Source organism: Musca autumnalis, unplaced genomic scaffold (assembly GCF_047663935.1).
Source record: "Musca autumnalis isolate F117 unplaced genomic scaffold, ASM4766393v1 scaffold_5, whole genome shotgun sequence".
Classification (NCBI taxonomy): domain Eukaryota; kingdom Metazoa; phylum Arthropoda; class Insecta; order Diptera; family Muscidae; genus Musca; species Musca autumnalis.
Genome location: NW_027412088.1, coordinates 43,911,234 through 43,930,292, shown reverse-complemented (window position 1 = coordinate 43,930,292; position 19,059 = coordinate 43,911,234). Strand labels below are relative to the sequence as shown.

The 19,059-nt window shown below is 36.8% G+C and overlaps 2 protein-coding genes across 2 annotated transcripts; both read right to left on the bottom strand.

The window, feature by feature from the left end:
• Positions 1-454: 454 nt before the first annotated feature.
• On the bottom strand, positions 455-2,254 carry LOC141405805 (putative inorganic phosphate cotransporter). Its single transcript, XM_073990528.1, has 4 exons — positions 2,126-2,254; positions 1,929-2,065; positions 795-1,865; positions 455-725 (listed from the first exon to the last, which is right to left on the bottom strand). Exons 1-4 carry the CDS (start codon positions 2,145-2,147, stop codon positions 531-533), a joined length of 1,425 nt encoding a protein of 474 aa, XP_073846629.1. The 5' UTR covers positions 2,148-2,254; the 3' UTR covers positions 455-530.
• A 13,593-nt stretch (positions 2,255-15,847) lies between these two features.
• On the bottom strand, positions 15,848-18,502 carry MFS1 (Major Facilitator Superfamily Transporter 1). Its single transcript, XM_073989327.1, has 4 exons — positions 18,406-18,502; positions 17,692-17,828; positions 16,246-17,331; positions 15,848-16,184 (listed from the first exon to the last, which is right to left on the bottom strand). Exons 1-4 carry the CDS (start codon positions 18,425-18,427, stop codon positions 15,996-15,998), a joined length of 1,434 nt encoding a protein of 477 aa, XP_073845428.1. The 5' UTR covers positions 18,428-18,502; the 3' UTR covers positions 15,848-15,995.
• Positions 18,503-19,059: the final 557 nt, after the last annotated feature.

Genomic DNA, 19,059 nt, shown 5'->3' with positions numbered 1-19,059 from the left:
GAACTAACTGTCATTTGACATTTGAGGTTCTCAGCGGTCACGAAACTTTTCCACCAAAAATCATCAACATTGGTCTATGTTTTCGTATAGCTCCCATATAACGGTACCTCCCGGTTTTCGGTATTTTGAGGGTCTTAGCTACATTGTTTGACGGAACTACCCGTAATTTGCCTTTTGAGTTTGTATAATAATATTTATGAATATAACCAAAAATTGTAAAGATAGGTCCACACTTTAATATAGGTACCATCTACGGGACCTTTCACTTAGCTGAACATATTTTTTACATTAGATTATATAATTCAGGCATTTGGGGTATACGTGGTCGAAAAATTTTTCCACCGAAAATAGGGAAAGGGAACTTATTACACAAACACCATTATGTGACCGGTATCGCTGTTGATAGCAGTTCATCATACATATAGACGGTGGAATGGCTTCTCTGTCATCGAACTTTTCATTTCTTAAGTGCAATTTGTTTTTTTTTTTTTGTTTTTATATATTTTGGCATATTTAGTAATTTCCATTCATTATATAGAAACTTTACTCTCTGTAGAATAATTGTCGGTATTGCATTCATCAGATTTATCACAAAGAGGTGTAAGAAAATTTGGTTCATTCCATGGTTGTGGATCTGTTGAGCCCCAAATAAGATAAATGCTATTGCCCACTATGTATATCAGAGCGCAAATGATAAAAAGAATTTGCCATTGTCTCTCATTTGTCTGAAAATATAAAAAAATATATATATTTTATTTTGTGCTTTGGTATAGCTCTCAAAACTCTCAACTTACATCATCTTGGACAACAGCTGCCATTACAAGGGGATTTAACAGTGGCATTAGACTTCCAGCAGCATTTAAAATGCTCATCAGAATATCGGTATGATTTGGAGATAGATCAATGACATTTAAACCGCTGCCAATCATATTGCCAGCATTGATAGCCACAATAACAATCATTAAACTTCCGGCCACAACCTGTTGATTCGATTTTAAAAATCCAATACCAATAAGACAAATGGCTGGTATCCAGAACGATATGGAGTTAAAGGTTTTCCTCAAAGCAGTCAATGTTAATATTTTGTAATTGATAAGGAGATCAGCCAATATTAAATAGACATACGACATTATCCATAAAACTATATAAGGCAATGCTGAGTATAGGGTATTATCTTTCATGTCCATGCCAAAAACCCCATTCAAATATTCGGGCAATGCAGATTGTACGGCCGTAAACGACCAAGCTTCCGAGCAACGTGCAACTAGCAAAGCCCAAAATGCGGTTGATTGTAAAATTGCCATCCAAGGTATGGGTATTGATTTGTTGGATGCAACAGTTTCTTTCTTGGAAATCTGTATGTAATTTCTTTCTTCAGCAGATATAAACCGTGAGGTATTAGGTGAGCTAGCGCCAAATATTATCCAGAATACACACCAAACCAAGCCAATACCACTCAAGACATACGAAATTCCCGGCCATCCCAGACTCGAGGTTGCTATTAGACCACTTACTAGCATGGCCAATAATGTGCCGCATTCATTGCCCGCAAATGCCAGGGCACCTAAACGATTTCTTTCATTTATTGGACTCCAATTAGCTAGGAGGGCAAAAGCTCCCGACAAATCCAAGCCTTGGAAAATACCTTGCAAAACACGTACTGCACAAAATATTTGCCAATCGCCCCACTTCAAGGTGAACGATAAAATAAGACCAGCCACAGAGGAGCCAAAGGTGGCGGTGAATAAAGTGGCTTTTACTCCAAAACGCTTACAATAATAACCGGCCACCAGTTGGGTAACGAGATAACCCCAAAAGAAACTGGAAAGTATATAGGATTTTTCGCTTTCACTCCAATTGTATTGCTGGAAATGAAAATCAAAGTCAAATTTAGATTTGTTGAAAAGCTTTTGTTCTTCAAGACTTACCGGAAAATTTGGATTGGTCGCGGAAGAATTTGTCATTGCCACCAATGATATGCTGGCACTGTACCTGGTCATATAGTTTATGGCAGCAAAGCAAAATAATAGCATTGATTGGACATGTCGTTGACCAATAAGTGGTCCTATTTAGAAAAAAACAACAAATTTGGACATTTACATATTAATATCTAACACTCTTTTACCTTTTGGTCCATCTCCCTCCATTTATGACAATTTTTTAAATATTCCGTAGTCACCTATTGTGGTGATTGGTTGCCGCAAAACAAATGAATTGAAATTAAATAAGTGCAAAGCAAACTGCATTGACCAACTTTAACCACATATGTATGTTATCTCGTGCCAAGCGTTGAATCCCAAAGCTAACAACTTTTAACATAAAACTTACGATAACGATATCGATTATTTTGTCACAACAAAAAGCTCGTCAACGCGTATTAAATGGTATTGCAAAAAAAAAAAAATTTCAATGCATAAATCCGAAAGCTTAACTATTTAAAATAAACGATAAATAGTATCCCTCATTTGAAAGGAGGTAGTTAGTTAGTTTTTTTATTGAGACTTGTATAACGGGTAAAGAATTCGAAACATTACAATGAAGAACTTAAAACTATTACGTATTATTTTAATAACAATAAATGATTATCAACTCATGCTTTTCATAAAAAATGTTTACAAACGTATGTGTGTATTTTTTTTAATTAAACAACACACGTTTGCTCTCGGCGCACAGTGGTCGATTTGAAATATTTAGCCATACATTTTTTTGGACGTTAATGGCTTCGAAAGACAGTATTTAAAAAAAAATATGTATTTATTTAACAAAATAAGAAAAACATATATTTTATAATAAAAATACATTTTATTTTCATAAATCATAAATTAATAAAAATTATAAATAAATTAAATGTTCTTATTAAAAGATGTTTCTATCTCGACTCCTTCGTGCTCAATACATGATTGTGTGTGAAGCTCGGCAGGTTCTAATAGTTCTATAACTTCACTGGAAAACATCTTGTGTGATGTTTTCTTTAACGATCTTTCACTACTTATGAGTGGATCTGAAGTAAGAAGCAATCTTTGATAAATATCACGGTTGCATTCTTCCCTTGAAAATTTTCTTGAAAAATTCTGTCTGTATGACCGACAATGCTGACCGATATTTTTCTTACAGACTATATAATTCAATATGTTGTACTTAATTTTCTGAATTTAAATATAGTAAAATTTTACTTTTCAATTTACAAAGTTTGAGCTAAATCGATTTCTCTCTTAAAGGGTTATTTTACACATTAGCCAGTTTAGGTGGTGCCGGTAGGATTTTCTAGACCTTTTTGGGTCATTATCTTATGAAGTATGGACTTTCCCACGAAAAAAAATTACAACGTCGTAACAGGGACCGCAAGTGCAACCTGGTGCGTCACAAATTAATAAGATCAGAGAGGAGTTGTTAAACTATACTTTTTCCAAATTTTGTGTGGGAGGTACTCAAATGAGTGGACCGATATAGTCCATATTAGAACTCGATCTATGCCTGAAAGTAATATTACCAATAGCAAAGTTTGGCTCAATTCGGTTATTCCCTCCTAGAGTTATCATGCCCACAATCTTGGCGAAAAATTTTGAACCTTTGTGGGGGAGGTACCGGAAGGAGTGGACCGATATGGTCTATCTTCGAATTTAAACTAAGTTTGGACAAAATATTGAAAGACCCAAAATATTAACCAAATATGTTGATCCGTTCGAGAGTTATCGTGCACTCCAACTACGACACATGGTACACTGGTCCAAGCCTGCGACAAAAATCGAAAAATCGATATCAGCAAATCTCTGCGACAATTCAGCAAATTTTCTCTAAACATATTATATTTTAATATTCCAGAACTCTTTTTGTAATTTATAACGGTATTTAACAAAACAAAACATAAGAAGTTGACATTTACCTATGATCTCTTAAAAACATCAGTAAGGTTGTGACTTCTTACAAGGCAAGTAACTCAAAATTGAAAGGATAAAATAATTTTTTTCGAAATGAAAATTTTAGAACAAGGTTTTCTAATTACTTTTACATAAAAATTTGTACACTTTATTCGCATAAAATGTGCTGGAAATCACATTTTTTATACTACTTTTTTCCTAAAAATTGAGGTAGAGTTTTACTAACTTCGCCATCCTTCGCCATTCCCCAAATTTTTTGAAGAATGTTCGAAATAGTGTCAAGTTTACAAAAAAATTGGTTCCAGCTGCATATATTTGCGTTTCCGTGTGTGACATTAAAAATACTGACGATGCCTCTGGTCGTTTCAGTGAATATGCCGTTTTACTGTATTCTCAGTTTCTTCTTTGTTTTATGTTTTAATTGTTTGTTTCCATTTTTTCTTTAAAGATTTAGACATTTTTGTTTTGGGATTTAATTATGAGTGTATTTTTTACATTTTTATATTTTTGATATATGTATGATCCTACATATTGTTACGAATGTAACTGATAGGTTTAAGTTAGTTTAGTTTAATTTCCGTTAATTTAAAAATTTGAATTGTAACGTAAAGTTTTTATTACGCAGTTACTTTATTTAAGCAACAACAACTACCATGTAGAAATCTCTTCATCATTCTAGTTCTTTACCTTTCATTAATGTGTTTTTGTTTTGCTTTGCCATAGTCATGTAATTATTGTTTAGTTTGTCACCTCTCTATTTCTTTGCACTTGTTTGTTGTTGTAGTTACGTCATTACTGTGCTTGTATGTATGTGAGTATGGATGTTCGCTTAGTGCGAATGTTCGTCTGTGTGTTCGCTGCACAGATTCGAGTTGTTGCCATATTTCTAGATATTTCTAGACCAAGGAGATTTTGGGTATAAATAGAGTTACGAATGGCAACATTGAGTGAGTTGTGTTTTAAGCGTTGAACTGAACAGATCGGTTTAGGAAGTGCTGCGTGCTAACTAGAGACTTGCTGTGTGCTTAGTAATTAAAGTCGGTTACGAATAAGTGTAATAAAGTAAATAAAGCATTGTAGAAACGTAATCTAAAACGAACCCCGTTTTATTTGGTACAAATCGTATCGGGGAATAAAACAACGTCTACACGGAGATTAGTTAAACCTAATTCCGTAACAATATAATATGAAAAACAAGCAAAAATGTAAAGTACGGTCGCACCGAACTACCATGAAATATTCTGAACTCAAATAGAATAATTTGTTTCCTTTCCTGTCCACGATACCAGTCGGAGACGTTTTTTGACCACTAAGTACTCCATATAGCAAATGACAACCAATTCGAACCGAAAATGTAGACAAAAACCTCAAAATAACCGAAATAGGGAGATACCTTAATATAAGGGCTATACCGAAACCTGGACCTAAGACCACAATTTTTGGCGCAGAAGGTTTTTGATCATTGAGAATTTCAAATGGCAAATTACAACCAATTCGGTCCGAAAATGTTGATAAAATCTTCAAAATTCCTGAAATCAGGAGGTATCGTAATATGAGAGCTATACCGAAACCTGGACCTAAGACCACAATTTTTGGCGCAGAAGGTTTTTGACCATTGGGAACCCCAAATACCAAAGTACAGCCAGTACAGCTTCAAAATACCTGAAATCGGGTGGTACCGCTACATGGGGGCTATAGGAAAAACTGGACCCATATTGATGATTTTTGTGGCTAAAGTATTTTTTACTTTTTTTAGCATATACTGAAAAAATCAGATTGATCCGACGATTATAAATATTTTTGTCGCACCTTCCCATACAAGTGGGACCATTGTGCATGGTATTATATGGGTTGTTTGCAGTTTTCGTGCTGATTTCTGAGGATATATGGACTTGCTCCTGAAAAAAATTATATCGTCGTAATGGGGGTAGTGAATACAAGTAGCTGCAACAAAAATCAAAGCGATTCGAGAGCAGGCCTTAAACTGCACTTAAGCAAAATTTTGTGTGGGAGGTACCCGAAAGAGTGAACCAATAGGGTCCATATTAGAACCTCATCTATGTCTGGCAGAAATGTCACGATGTGCAAAGTATGGACTAATTCGGTTACTCCCTTCAAGAGTTATCGTGCGGACAATTTTTCCGAACATTTTTGAACTTTTGTGGGGGAGGTACCTGAAGGAGTGGACCGATATGACCCATCTTCGGACTTAAATCAAATCTGGACAAAATATTTCGATACCCAAAATTTGAACCGAATCTATTGATCCGTTCGAGAGTTATCGTGCGCACCAGCCAGCCAGACAGACGGACAGACAGACAGACGGACGGACATTGCTAGATCGACTCAAAATTGTCTGAAACGGATATCGTACAAACATACTTGGGGTCTAAAACCATTATGTCGATGAGGCACATTTTTGGCCGTATCAAAGTGTAAATATCCTCTTTAGCCTAAAGGCTGAGGGTATAAAAAAATTAGCCCCTGTGTGTTCCAGCCAGAGTCTTAATGTAAAAATTTGGAATAAATGAAAGGGAATTTGCATCTAATTCACTTTCATTAAAGCCTAGTGGTGAGATATAATAGGCGTTTGACCAATTAAAGGAGGATTGACTTAACAGAGCCTTTGCAATTAGGGGTTTAGGTGAATGAGATAAACACGAAATAAATACAGCTACACTATTCATAGCATAAGAAGTCAGCAGAGTTCGAAAATAAACAGTACACTAACATAGTGTACCGCTCCGAGTACAGTATCACTAAAATATTTTTTTAGCGTTAGTGTTACCGAACACAAACACTAAAAAATATTTTAGTGATACTGTTCCGGAGCACAACGATAAGCGTAGTGTACCACATTTTGGTACACTAAAAACGTTAGGTGCCGCAGTCGGAAAACTAAAAATCATAGTGCTCCGCAGTCGGAGCACTAAAAATCGTAGTGTTCCGCAGTCGGAGCACTAAAAAATCGTTGTGTACCACACGTCGGAACACTAAAAAATAACGTTATGATAATATTTATAATTTTTGAGATAAGTACAAATTAAGACATAAAAACACAGATACACCTGTTAAATCCATGCGTGTATACATATTAATTTATAACGTTGGGAACTTAAGTAGAAAATATGAAAAACATTGATTCGGTTATTGTACAATGGCGCACTAAAAATTTTAGTGTTCTCACTGTGGATACATGACAAATACCACACATGAGTTTAGACCATAATAAATAAATTACGTGGAAGCTGTGTTGGTGGTAATATAAAAAAATGGGTAAAAATGTGTTGAAGTTAGCAATTTTTGTTGTGTTTTTTCTTGATTTCTGGTCAAACCAGGCGAAATTCAGACCTGAGCTCAAAGAAAGAATTGAAGAATACCCCTTGGGCAACATGGTTCTAATGTATGACTTCTCGATATATACAGTACATCCCCCTTAAATCGATGCTGATATTTTGAAGTTTTGAAATCCGGGTTTTTTGAATTTTTCTTATAAATGGAGGGCGCAACCAGATAATGACCTAAGCTATTTATTGGATTGTAGAACTCGTGATTCCACGTCGTTTGATGTATATTTCATGAGTGTGCTCTGTACAGCTCCCTAGTAAAAGGAGTCCAAAGTCGAATTTTTGGTGCGTAAATTTTCTTTAAAAACCTATTTTTTGGCTTCAAAATTTACAACAGTGACTCAGGTACTCTTGAACCCCGCGTGATTTTAGTTTTTTTCCGCGCCAGATTTAATGAGCCCTACAGCGATCGAATCCATCCACTAAAACCGCTGATATAGATACCCTGAAAATAGGAAAATTAGCAAAATTTTATTTTGACTAATCCGCATACTAAACCGCGATTTCCCTTAAATATTTTTACATAAATTGAATCCTTTATACGCGATTATAATATTTGTCAAAAAGGTGTGTCATAAATTACAGAGATTCGGGAGTAGTATTCGTATTTAACCAAAAATAGAATCAGGTAGAACATCCGCGGTTCTTGACGAATCTGTATAAAATTTGTCTTATTGACGTATTTTTAACAGGGGGTCTCTGAAATCGGATGCGCCTTATAATCATATGAACATCGTTTTTACCCACATGAAGCATTTTGGTGTAGTAAGATGCAACTGATGGCACACTTTGGTCGCTGAATGAAACATGGAAAAATGCAAACATATTGACAAAGATGCACTCGCTCTATGCGAAAAGCACATGCGCCTCAACTGATTTTAACTATTTCGCGCGTTATACGGTTTTTAACTTTTATGTTTTTTCTTTGATTGTAATATCAATATCTCTCTTAATTGGTGCCCGGACATAACTCCCACGGACATTACTCCCAAAATGATTTTGGGCTTTATGTCCGCTGCGCTTTGCGGACATAACTCCCAAAATTCGTTCGGAGTTATGTCCGTGAAGGAAAGCGGACATAACACCCAAAAAAACCGCGGACATAACTCCCACTGATTTTTTCTTAATTTATAAATTATTTCTTTGCTTAATTTTGAAATTTATAGTTATAAATTTTTTTAAATTTTACACTATGTTTACATTTACGAAATCCACTCGATTACAACTGTCAATTTCATTGCTCAAACGTCAAATGAAATCCAATCGATATCAGATGAGTTTTCATTTGACGTATACACAAAGGAATTGACAGTTGAAATCGAGTGGATTTCGTAAATGTAAACATAGTATTAGAGTAGAAGTTAGAATGTCAGCCGAATTATACATTTAAGAAGGCCTAAGTGCCAACCAATACCGAAGTATCCACAAAATCCTCCTGATTTCATAGTTTTCATTTGAGTTTTTGAGTTTTCATTTGACGTATACACAAAGGAATTGACAGATAAAATCGAGTGGATTTCGTAAATGTAAACATAGTATTAGAGTAGAAGTTAGAATGTCAGCCGAATTATACATTTAAGAAGGCCTAAGTGCCAACCAATACCGAAGTATCCACAAAATCCTCCTGATTTCATAATTATGTAAGTAGCAGTTAGGAAAAGTTTTAAATTGTAAAAATATTTGTTAAGGAATTCGCGCTATTTATTCAAAAATATTTTCGTTTTTCAGAAAATATTTGAATATTTGTATCTTCTTAAATTGTGAATATATTTCTCTAAAAAATCGCGAGATTTTTTTAAAAAATATTTCCGACTTTTTATCTCCTTTAACTGTGAAAATATTTTTGAATACTTTTACAAAAACTTTTTATTTTCTTAAATTGTGAAATTTTTTTTTGTAAAAAATCGCGAATTTTTGTACAAAAACTTTTTATCTTCTTAAATTGTGAAAATATATTTGTAAAAAATCGCGCGATTTTGTATTATTTTTCCTGCGGCGCTTTTCGTTTTTCAGAAAGTATTTGAATATTTTTACAACAACTTTTTATCTTCTTAAATTGTGAAAATATTTTTATAAAAAATCGCGCGATTTTTTTTAAAAAATATTTTCGCCTGCGGCGCTTTTCGTTTTTCAGAAAGTATTTGAATATTTTTTACAAAAACTTTTTATCTTCCTTAACTGTGAACATATTTTTGTAAAAAATCGCGCGATTTTTTCAAAAATATTTTCGCCTGCGGCGCTTTTTGTTTTTCAGAAAGTATTTGAATATTTTTGCAAAAATTTTCATTTTCTCAAGTTGTGAAAATATTTTTGTAAAAAATCGCAAAATTTTTTAAAAATATTTTCGCCAGCGGCGCTTATCTTTTTTCAGAAAGTATTTGCGAATTTTAACAAAAACTTTTTATTTTCCTGTCGGCAGCATTTTTCGTTTAGGTTTGAAGGCAAGTTTTGAATATAGTTCGATTTGAGATGGCTACCACTTATTTTGTACTTAATTTTCTTAAAAATTTTAAATCAATTATAAATTATTTTATGAAATGAAAAATGCATATTAATTTAAAGTTAATTTGTAATTTTTTTCTTATACATTTGAAATAAAAATTGTATTTAAATAAAAATCACTTTAATATTAAAAACGAACATAACTCCCATTGGGACTTATGTCCGCTAAGGGGGGTCGGACATAGCTCCCAAAAAATTTTTGGGAGTTATGTCCGTTGGGAGTTATGTCACGGCACCCTCTTTATTTCCTAATCCTATTGCTTATCGCACTAAGCAAATATACTTTCACGATGATAAACTATTTTCCTTGAAGAGGTTTTAGCAAAATAATTCAGATTTTGTTTGGAAATTTAGCGAAATAGTAGAATAACTCCCAAAAAATTTTCTCAAATTTTTCGTATTAAACCAAAAAATATATTCTTGAAATAATGTTCCAACAGTAAACTTTTGTCTTTTGTTGTAGCTGCAATATGCAATTTAAAATCCTAATCTATAAAATTTTGGTCTCACATTTTTCTGGACATTGTCTAGATTCTGTACGTATTTTTAATTTATTTTTTTAGAGATTTTTATGGACTCTGAGTTAGAATAAATAAAATTTACTCCAAGATCCTTCATTATTTTTTGATTTTCCGCGAAAATAATAAATAACTTTTGGGCGCAGCATCCAATTTTGTGAACGCTAACAGATTTGAAACCGATTTTTTTCTTAACCCATGTACCAAAAATCGTGAATGTGCTTGTAAAAATTTTTTTTATTTTTTTTTTGTTCGATGGAATTCTAAAGGAAATTTGAAATTTACCATATGGATGTAACAGTTTATCTTAAATTGTAATAATCAAATTTAACCAAATATATAATTTTCATAAGAAAACATAATTCCGCAGTCGGAACACTACGATATTTAGTGCTCCGGCATGTGGTACACTACGATTATCGTTGTGTTCCGGTACAGTATCACTAAAATATTTTTTAGTGTTTGTGTTCCGGTGCGGTACACTACACATTCGTAGTGTACCTATCCACCTTGGTACGGTACGATACCATAGTGTTTATTTTCGAACACTGGAAGCTAGAGGAATAATGTTCGCTTTGTCGTAAATGTAGGGGTTGGAATAACGCTTGTTACGATCTATGCACAAACGAAGTATTTTCCTCTTAAATGCTGAACATTTGTTCATAACTGTAGGAGAAACCTAATCGGAAAAACATACAATAAGAGAGGACGGATGCTTACTTTGTATATCAAAAGTTTCTGGTGGAAGATACTTTTTATTAAATAAACATGAAAATGCCGCTTTAACTCCACAGGGGTGACGACTGTGCAGAGGACTGGCCAACATACCACTTTAAAGTCGTCTGCACCTGATGGATCTCACTCTTCTGAATGTAAAAAGGATGTAGTAAGGAAGAGTGCTGGCACTGCGAAGTGTCATGTGGCTGGATCGAGTGATGGTCCATCGCCCTCAAAGCAGGGCGGATATTCGAGGACATCTGCGCAGGATTGCGTTAAAAGGGTTACGTCTTCTGAAGATCCGCATCCGGTTGCTAAGAGGGTGGTGGAACATCGATCGAACAACCACATGGATTCGATCGCAAAGGTGGCCGCTCAAAAGAAGGCAGAAAGGGCTCAACCGGGGAAGGCCAGCCAAGCTGACCAAGGATTGAAACCCCAAGGAAGGAGACCGAAGCCAGCGGGATCCGACGAGATTATCGCTCATGATGATGTCCGAGTGGAGATCATCGACAGAGCTGATCTGGATGGGAAGATCAGCGACGCACACTGGCTCGCAGTGGAACGTCTTTTTTGGAACACCATCACTTCAGACGAGGTAGATGCCAGGAAGACCGGCTTTGGCAGGGCAATCGTCCACAGGGGCATCAAAGTTCTCTATTGACAGGATGAGAAGTCGAAGGACTAGATACCTAGAAGGATCCTAGCCACAACATGGGTACCTCCTACAGATTCCGATATAGAGGATGTGATGAAGATGATCAGAAAACAAAACAGAGGTCTCTTCATCGACAGTTGGAGGCTGCTCAACTTGTTTAGGGAAGGAGAAGGTATGGTGATGAGATTCACCATAGATAGCGAGAGCGCGAGCTATATTAGAGACTGCGGGGGAGGGCTGTAATTCGGATCTGGTGGACTTCGGTTCCGGGTCCCGAAGTGGCAGTAAAGTAGTTCGGCAGCATGGCTTTCGAGTGGTGCAGATTAATCTGCATCACTGCAAGGCCGCGGCTGCCGAACTCCTTCTCTTCCTCACAGACCCTGAAATAGATATCGCTTTGGTCCGGGAACCCTATTTATATAAAAATATTGTTTCTGGACTAAACGATAAGCGTTTCTCCCTATTCTTCGCAAATAATGGGGAGAAGGTAGGAACCTGTATTGTAGCCAAGAAAAGTCTAAATCTTATTCAACTCTACAATTACAGCGATGGCGATACGACTGTAGTGAGGCTAGACGAAGACACCGGTAGGGCTTTGGTATTAGCCTCGATCTACATGCCGTATGAGGCACCCGACCCACCAAACGGATTGGTGCGCAAACTAGTGGAGGAGACGACGGGCAATTGCAGGTTAGTGATGGGCTGTGATGCGAATGCTCATCACTTCCACTGGCGAAGCAAAGACACCAATGCGAGAGGTGAGTCCATATTCGATTTTATTTTAGCTAATAATCTACGAGTATGCAATAGGGGTAATACTGACACCTTCCATAATAGGGTAAGGTAGAAGTAAACCTTACAAATATAGAATATACATCCACAGTGGACTGGAGAGTATCGGAGGTGTGTTCCTTTTCAGATCACAGAGCGATACACTTTCGAGTTAGTTATGGAAGTAAACGGCAACTCCCTCATCGGAATCCAAGGAGGGTAATTTGGGAAAAGTACAACTTTCTAGTTTCCTTGAGGTTGTGCGAAATCTCAAAACCACGTACAACGGGGAAAATCGACAGATAAGTTGAAGATCTGACACGTGTCCTCCGGGGTTACTATGAGAAGTCTTGCCCATTTTCTAATCCTGATAGGAGAACTCAACCAGTTTGGTGGAACAAAGAGTTAGCCAAAATTAGGAAAAATAGCGGGAAAGCTTATAATAAAGCTAATAACACTAAAGTCGATACCGATTGGGAACTCTATAGAGAGAGAGTTTCAACAGGTATAAAAGTGAAATCAGGAGGTCTAAGAGAAATTTGTGGATTAGCTTCAGTGAGTCTATAGAGGGGGTTAATGCAGCAGAGAGGTTCCGTAAGGTGATCTCAAAGGAGCATCAAGCAGGAAGACGGTACCTGGACTAACTCCGCTCTAGACACTTTAGATCTGCTGACAGGAACCCATTTTCCTGGGAGTGAGGATGCCAGCTCGGGTACACCTAGTGTGGACACGATTAGGACCCATACCCCAGAGAAGATGGCACTTGTTGACGGACTAGTAAGTTATCACAGAATCTCATTGGCGATAAGTAATTTTCAGCCCTACAAATCTCTTGGACCTGATGGTACCATTCCAGCGACGCTTCAGAATGCACCGACTGTTCCGGTAACAGCTCTTCAGAGAATCTTTAGGGCATGTCTGTTACTATCGCACATACCGGCGCTGTGGAAGGAGGCAACAGTGGCCTACATTCCCAAAGCTGGGAAACCAAGTCACTCGTTGCCGAAGGACTACAGACCGATAAGTCTCTTCTCTTTCCTTTCAAAGACTTTGGAAAGGTTATTAGAGGGGTCTAGTTGCACTCTACTCCTGTAAGAACTCCATAGGTAAAAGTTGGGGTTTAAGACCTCATGTGATATACTAGCTGTATAAGACAGTGGTCTGTCCCATTTTGACCTATGACTGTCTTGTTTGGTGTCAGGCCTTGAACAGTAAGTCCAATTTGTCCAGATTAGCTACTGTGCAATTATCTGCACTCTACTCCTGTAAGAACTCCATAGGTAAAAGTTGGGGTTTAAGACCTCATGTGATGCACTGGCTGTATAAGACAGTGGTTTGTCCCATTTTGACCTATGGATGTTTGTTTGGTGGCAGGCCCTGAACAGTAAGTCCAATTTGTCCAGGTTAGCTACTGTGCAATTATCTGCAACACTTCTTATTAGTGGAGCACTAAACAGCACCCCTCAGGCAGCATTGAACGCGGTATTGAACATGCAAACACTTGATATTCTGGTTCAGTATCAAGCATCCCGTAGTGCCTTGAGGATCAAGAAGCTTAATTTGTGGCGTTCTTCAGGGTCTGAACATGATAGCATTTTACAACAGCTAAGCAGTCAGATCGGACTAAGCAACGGGGGGAGGGAAACCGACTATATTTCGCCTTCCATGGACTTTGATGCAGCGAAGGTAATAATCACTGATAGAAGTGAATGGGATCATGGCAGACCATTACCCGATAGCCTTTCCATCTTTACTGATGGTTCAAAGATGGATGAAGGTACTGGAGCGGGGTGTACTGTGAAGAGTTAAACATCAAACGATCGTTCAAGCTTAGTACAAATTGCAGTGTTTTTCATTCGGAGGTCTTCGCAGTAATGAAGGCCCTAGAATTAGTGGTATGAATGCAGGACCACGCAGGTTGGACAGTCACAATAGATCCATCTTAAAAACATTTAATGTACGCGTTAACCTTTGTTGGGTACCAGTGCACTGCAATGTTGAAGGGAATGAGATTGTTGACGAATTAGCAAGGCGAGTCTCTCAGTCCTCGGACCTCACGGTAGAGGACAATGTCATACCACCGCTTTGTTTCTTTCTAGGCAAACTCAGCCAGCTCTAGGCAGGCGTACGAATTTGGCAAGACGTACCTGGTTGCAAGGTATCGAAGTCAATATGGCCGGCAATCTCAGGGCGTAGAACTGCGTCCCTTCTCTCACAACGCAAGTCAGAAATCAGAATCACTACGGCATCATAACTGTCACTGTGGCATAAGATCTATGGCATGTAAGTGGGATCATAATAACATTGAGTATTGTAGGTTATGTGAGGATGAGGAGGAAACGGAGACAATCGAGCACCTTCTCTGTCGATGTCATAGACTGATGGTCAAAAGACATAGAATATTTAGTGTAATTGTGATTGAATCACTCTCTCTTACTTCTCCTTTATTGACCCTACAGTCCTGGTAGCATACTGCAAGAGCCTTAAGTGGCTATAGGGCGGGTCACTATAGACTATGAATTGTCTAGAAAGTTTTCTAAATCAATCTATCTTCTAATAAACAATCTGATCTTTCCTCTACATTTACTTATTCTTTTTTATTCTACCCTCTGTCTTGCCACTTTCCATTTCCCTCATTTCCCACCATCTCCTACCTCATAGTGATACCGAAATGCAACATTACCATCTGCAGTCACACATCACCATATAGCTGCATCTGCAACCACCCATCTCATACACAATCACCTCATAGTTAGTCTACATTAACCTTTTCAGCTGAAATTTGCCGGTATAGGTCCACACCTTCATATAGCTCCCTTAGAATGGTACCTGCCGATTTTTGGCATTTTTCAGGTTGTATATCAATATCCCACCGAAATGGTTGGAATTTTGTATTTAGTCTTCGTTGGCTGTATACAACTTTCCACCTGAAATTTTTAGGTATGGGACCACGCCGTTATATAGCCCGCTTAGTACGGTACCTCCCGATTTTCGGTATTTTGAAGGTTGTTGCCTCAATATCCCACTGAAATGGCTGAAGTTTGGCATTTAGTCATCGTTGGGGGTGTTAAACTTTTCAGCTGAAATGGCTGATATGGCTGATATTTGGTATTAAGTCTTCGGGGTATATAACTTTCCAACTGAAATTTGTCGGTATAGATCCACGCGTCCGTATAGCCCCCATAGAACGATACCTCCCGATTTAAGGTTTTTTAAGGTTGTGACTTCAATATCCCACTGAAATGGCTGAAGTTTGGTATATTCTGCTCCTGCAAGCACTTCGTCCTTAGTTCATACTTTCCTATACGAAAGGAAACTAATTGTAAGTAGGAACAATTAGGGTGTGGTTTAGGGTGGTGGAAGGTAAAAAAAATTAGCTATATATACCTTCTATTCTAAATATAATGCTGTCTCATCAATCATCTGATAATCAACCCCGGCGAAAACATTGTTACATAGATTAATATTTGCTTTTAAATATTTTCATTTACTCTCTATAAAAAATTCTTAAGTATAAAATGTATTACTCTAACTTAGCATATCACAATACTTATATTGAAAATCTTAACTAAAATAATATTATTATTTTTTACATTTCCACATTCTAATGTTTTTCTTTCTTTTCTTTGTTTTCATCAAGACAGTCTTCGTTTTGTATATCTTTCGATAAGAGGAAATTTTCATTATCCCAAGGTTGTAGTTTAGTCGAACCAAAAACGATGTAGAACAGGTTACCCAAGCCAAAGACAATGGCCGATATGGCAAAAACTATTTGCCATTCTGTGCGATCCTCCTGGAAACAAAAAAGAAAGATGTTAGACAATTAGAGAAAACTTTAGAAAAATTCTACCCACCTCATTTTTGACAATGAGACCCACCAGAAGGGGTGTTAAAATTGGTATTACATTTGCCGATGTATTCACTATACCCATTAGAATACCAGCATGATTGGGTGACAAATCAATGGTATTCAATGCACTGCCAATTGTGGAGCCGGCATTAATGCCCACATTTGCTGTCATCAAAACAATTGCCAGGGTCTGTTGACTTTCACCAACAAATCCCACAGCTATGAGACCAACAGCTGGTACCCAAAATGCCAATGAATTGAAAGTTTTTCTTATCCCATTCAAGGTTAAGATTTTCTTTTGCAACAACACATCCGAAGATATCAAATAAATATAAGACATACACCACATGGCAAAATAGGGTAATGCCGAAAACAAAGCATTGCTCTTCATGTCCATGCCCAAAACACCATTCATATAGGAGGGAATTTCAGCTTGCAGAGTTGAGAAACCCCACGATTGGGCCGATCTGGCAACCAATAATGCCCAGAAAGGCATTGATGTCATAATCGCTGCCCATGGTACTGGTATCTTCTTTGGCGTTTCCCTGTCATCCAATTCCTTCAATGCATTCTTGGAATTTTCAATGTAACTGCATTCCTCTTCGGAAATTAATTTCGATTCAGTTGGACTATTTGCGGCAAATATAATCCACAAAATACACCATAGAACACCAACGGCACACGAGATGTAAGAAATACCAGGCCATCCCATACTTGAAGCAGCTATAATACCACTCAGAAACATTGCCAGAACAGTACCGCATTCAATTCCAGTATTGGCTAGAGCACCCAAACGATTACGCTCACTAACCGGACACCAGGCAGCCAAATGAGCATGGATACAGGGAAAAAGTAAACCCTGGAATAGACCCTGCACCACTCGTATGCCGCAGTACACTTGCCAACCACCCCAATCAACCGTAAAGGGAATGAGTAGAGCAGCTAAAGCCGAACCCAATGTGGATACAAGCATAGTTAATTTGGCACCGAAACGCCGACACAAATAACCACCGGGAAATTGTGTCACAAAATAACCCCAAAAGAAACTGGACAGGATATAGGATTTTTCCATTTCATTCCAATCGTATTCCTGAAAAGAAAACAAGGAAATAAATATGATTCAGAAAAGCACTGGATGAATGTATTCCCTCCATCCACCATACACATATGTTCCCACAACATCCCAGAAGGGACAAGGAAGACTTCTCTCCACCAAAAAAATGGAGGGAATATCATGAGAATATCAGATTATCATACTCTAAGTTTGTAAGCAGCACTCGAAATATAAATAAAATTGTTAACGACATTACCCGATGTTCATTAACTATTATTTTGATATTATCCCCATTTTCAACTTATTTGGTTCCAATTTGATTTTTCAGATTGGGGAAACCTTATCAGCGTACTTTCGTTAAAAATTGCTGCTTCCTACTATGCTCTGATTACTTACCGGGAAATCTGGATTAGTTGTTTCTGCATTTGTCATGGCAACCACCGCCACTCCAGCATTAAATTTTGCAATATAATTCACAGTAATAGATAGAAATAATAAGAACACCTGTAGGTGTCTTTGGCCCAAAACAGGTCCTGTTTAAAGAATAGAACATAAAAATAAAAATGTTTTATATAATGGTTTTAAAATTTTACAAAAATATTTCCTAAAAGAGTTTTTTCGCACATAATCCAGAAGAAGGGAAAGGACATTTTTAGCTAAAACGATATATTTTACAAACATCTGAAAGCACATCGCCTTTTCCACCTTAATTCGGAAACGAGGAGGATTTTGAATTGTCGGCTTTATATGCATTGATAAAATTAATAAAAAACTTTAATCCCCTGTTTATGTATTTCGAAACGAAAATGTGTGCGCATGAAACACACCCAAACTTTAGTTTTGGAAATATTATTGCCTTTGCTTTTGCTTCAAAACAAAAAAACAAATTTGAAAAACACACTCAAATTTGGTAGTTTTTCTTGTGCATTCATTTTCTTATCGACGTACATGAACAGGCCCTTAATTATAATTATTTCACATTTAGTTCAAATATTTAACATTTGCGTTTTTGCAACAAATCATCCTCAATTTTAATGCCTCACTTCACTTTTACATTTTTAAATGTTTTTCATATAAAGTTTTTTCATATACTTTTTTTAATAATATTACCCTTTTGTATATCGGCTGTCATTTTGTGTAAATTCGAAGAGATCCTTTGCTTTATGCAGCCGCAATCCACTACCGCCAAAGTGGACGTTCGATTAACGACTCTTTTATGACACTTATTATCCACTAAAATGAAAACTTTACCCGCTTCACAGCAACGCTGTGGCCACTTATCATTAGAAGCTGGTTTTTGTTTTTTCTCTAAAAACAAATATAAATCAAAGTCAATAGAAAGAACGACGATAATCGATGATAACGAACGAAATAACCACCAGCGATAAAAACAAAAATTTGCAAACTATTTCAAAAGAAAATCCAAAACAAAATATTGATTTAATTAATGGTTGAACATAATGTGGAATAAATAGTACGATTTAAAAGCTACCCTATACGACGACCACGCGGTCTTCTCACCTCTTTTAGAGGCATTTTCCCCTCTTATAGAAGACCATACTGTCTTCTCGCAGAAGAAACCTGATGAACTTCTTAAAGAACACTACAACCAATTTTAAATGAATAACAGAAGGACTCCACATCGAAGACATGAGATAAGAAGTTCTTCTAATAGAAAACTAGATTGTCTTTCATAGAAGAACAGAAAATTTGCTCACAGCAGACGAAAAAGGGTATCTAAACAAGACCAGAATGTTTTCTCGC

What these genes read in the sequence shown, in the direction of transcription:
- LOC141405805 (XM_073990528.1), bottom strand. Translation starts at nt 2,147, where the DNA reads ATGGAGGGAGATGGACCAAAAG. An exon ending in GGAGGGAGATGGACCAAAAG is followed by an intron (nt 2,066 to 2,125) that starts GTAAAAGAGTGT and finishes TTTTCTAAATAG; the next exon opens with GACCACTTATTGGTCAACGA. An exon ending in CGACCAATCCAAATTTTCCG is followed by an intron (nt 1,866 to 1,928) that starts GTAAGTCTTGAA and finishes TTTCATTTCCAG; the next exon opens with CAATACAATTGGAGTGAAAG.
- MFS1 (XM_073989327.1), bottom strand. Translation starts at nt 18,427, where the DNA reads ATGACAGCCGATATACAAAAGG. An exon ending in GACAGCCGATATACAAAAGG is followed by an intron (nt 17,829 to 18,405) that starts GTAATATTATTA and finishes TTCTTTAAACAG; the next exon opens with GACCTGTTTTGGGCCAAAGA. An exon ending in CAACTAATCCAGATTTCCCG is followed by an intron (nt 17,332 to 17,691) that starts GTAAGTAATCAG and finishes TTTTCTTTTCAG; the next exon opens with GAATACGATTGGAATGAAAT.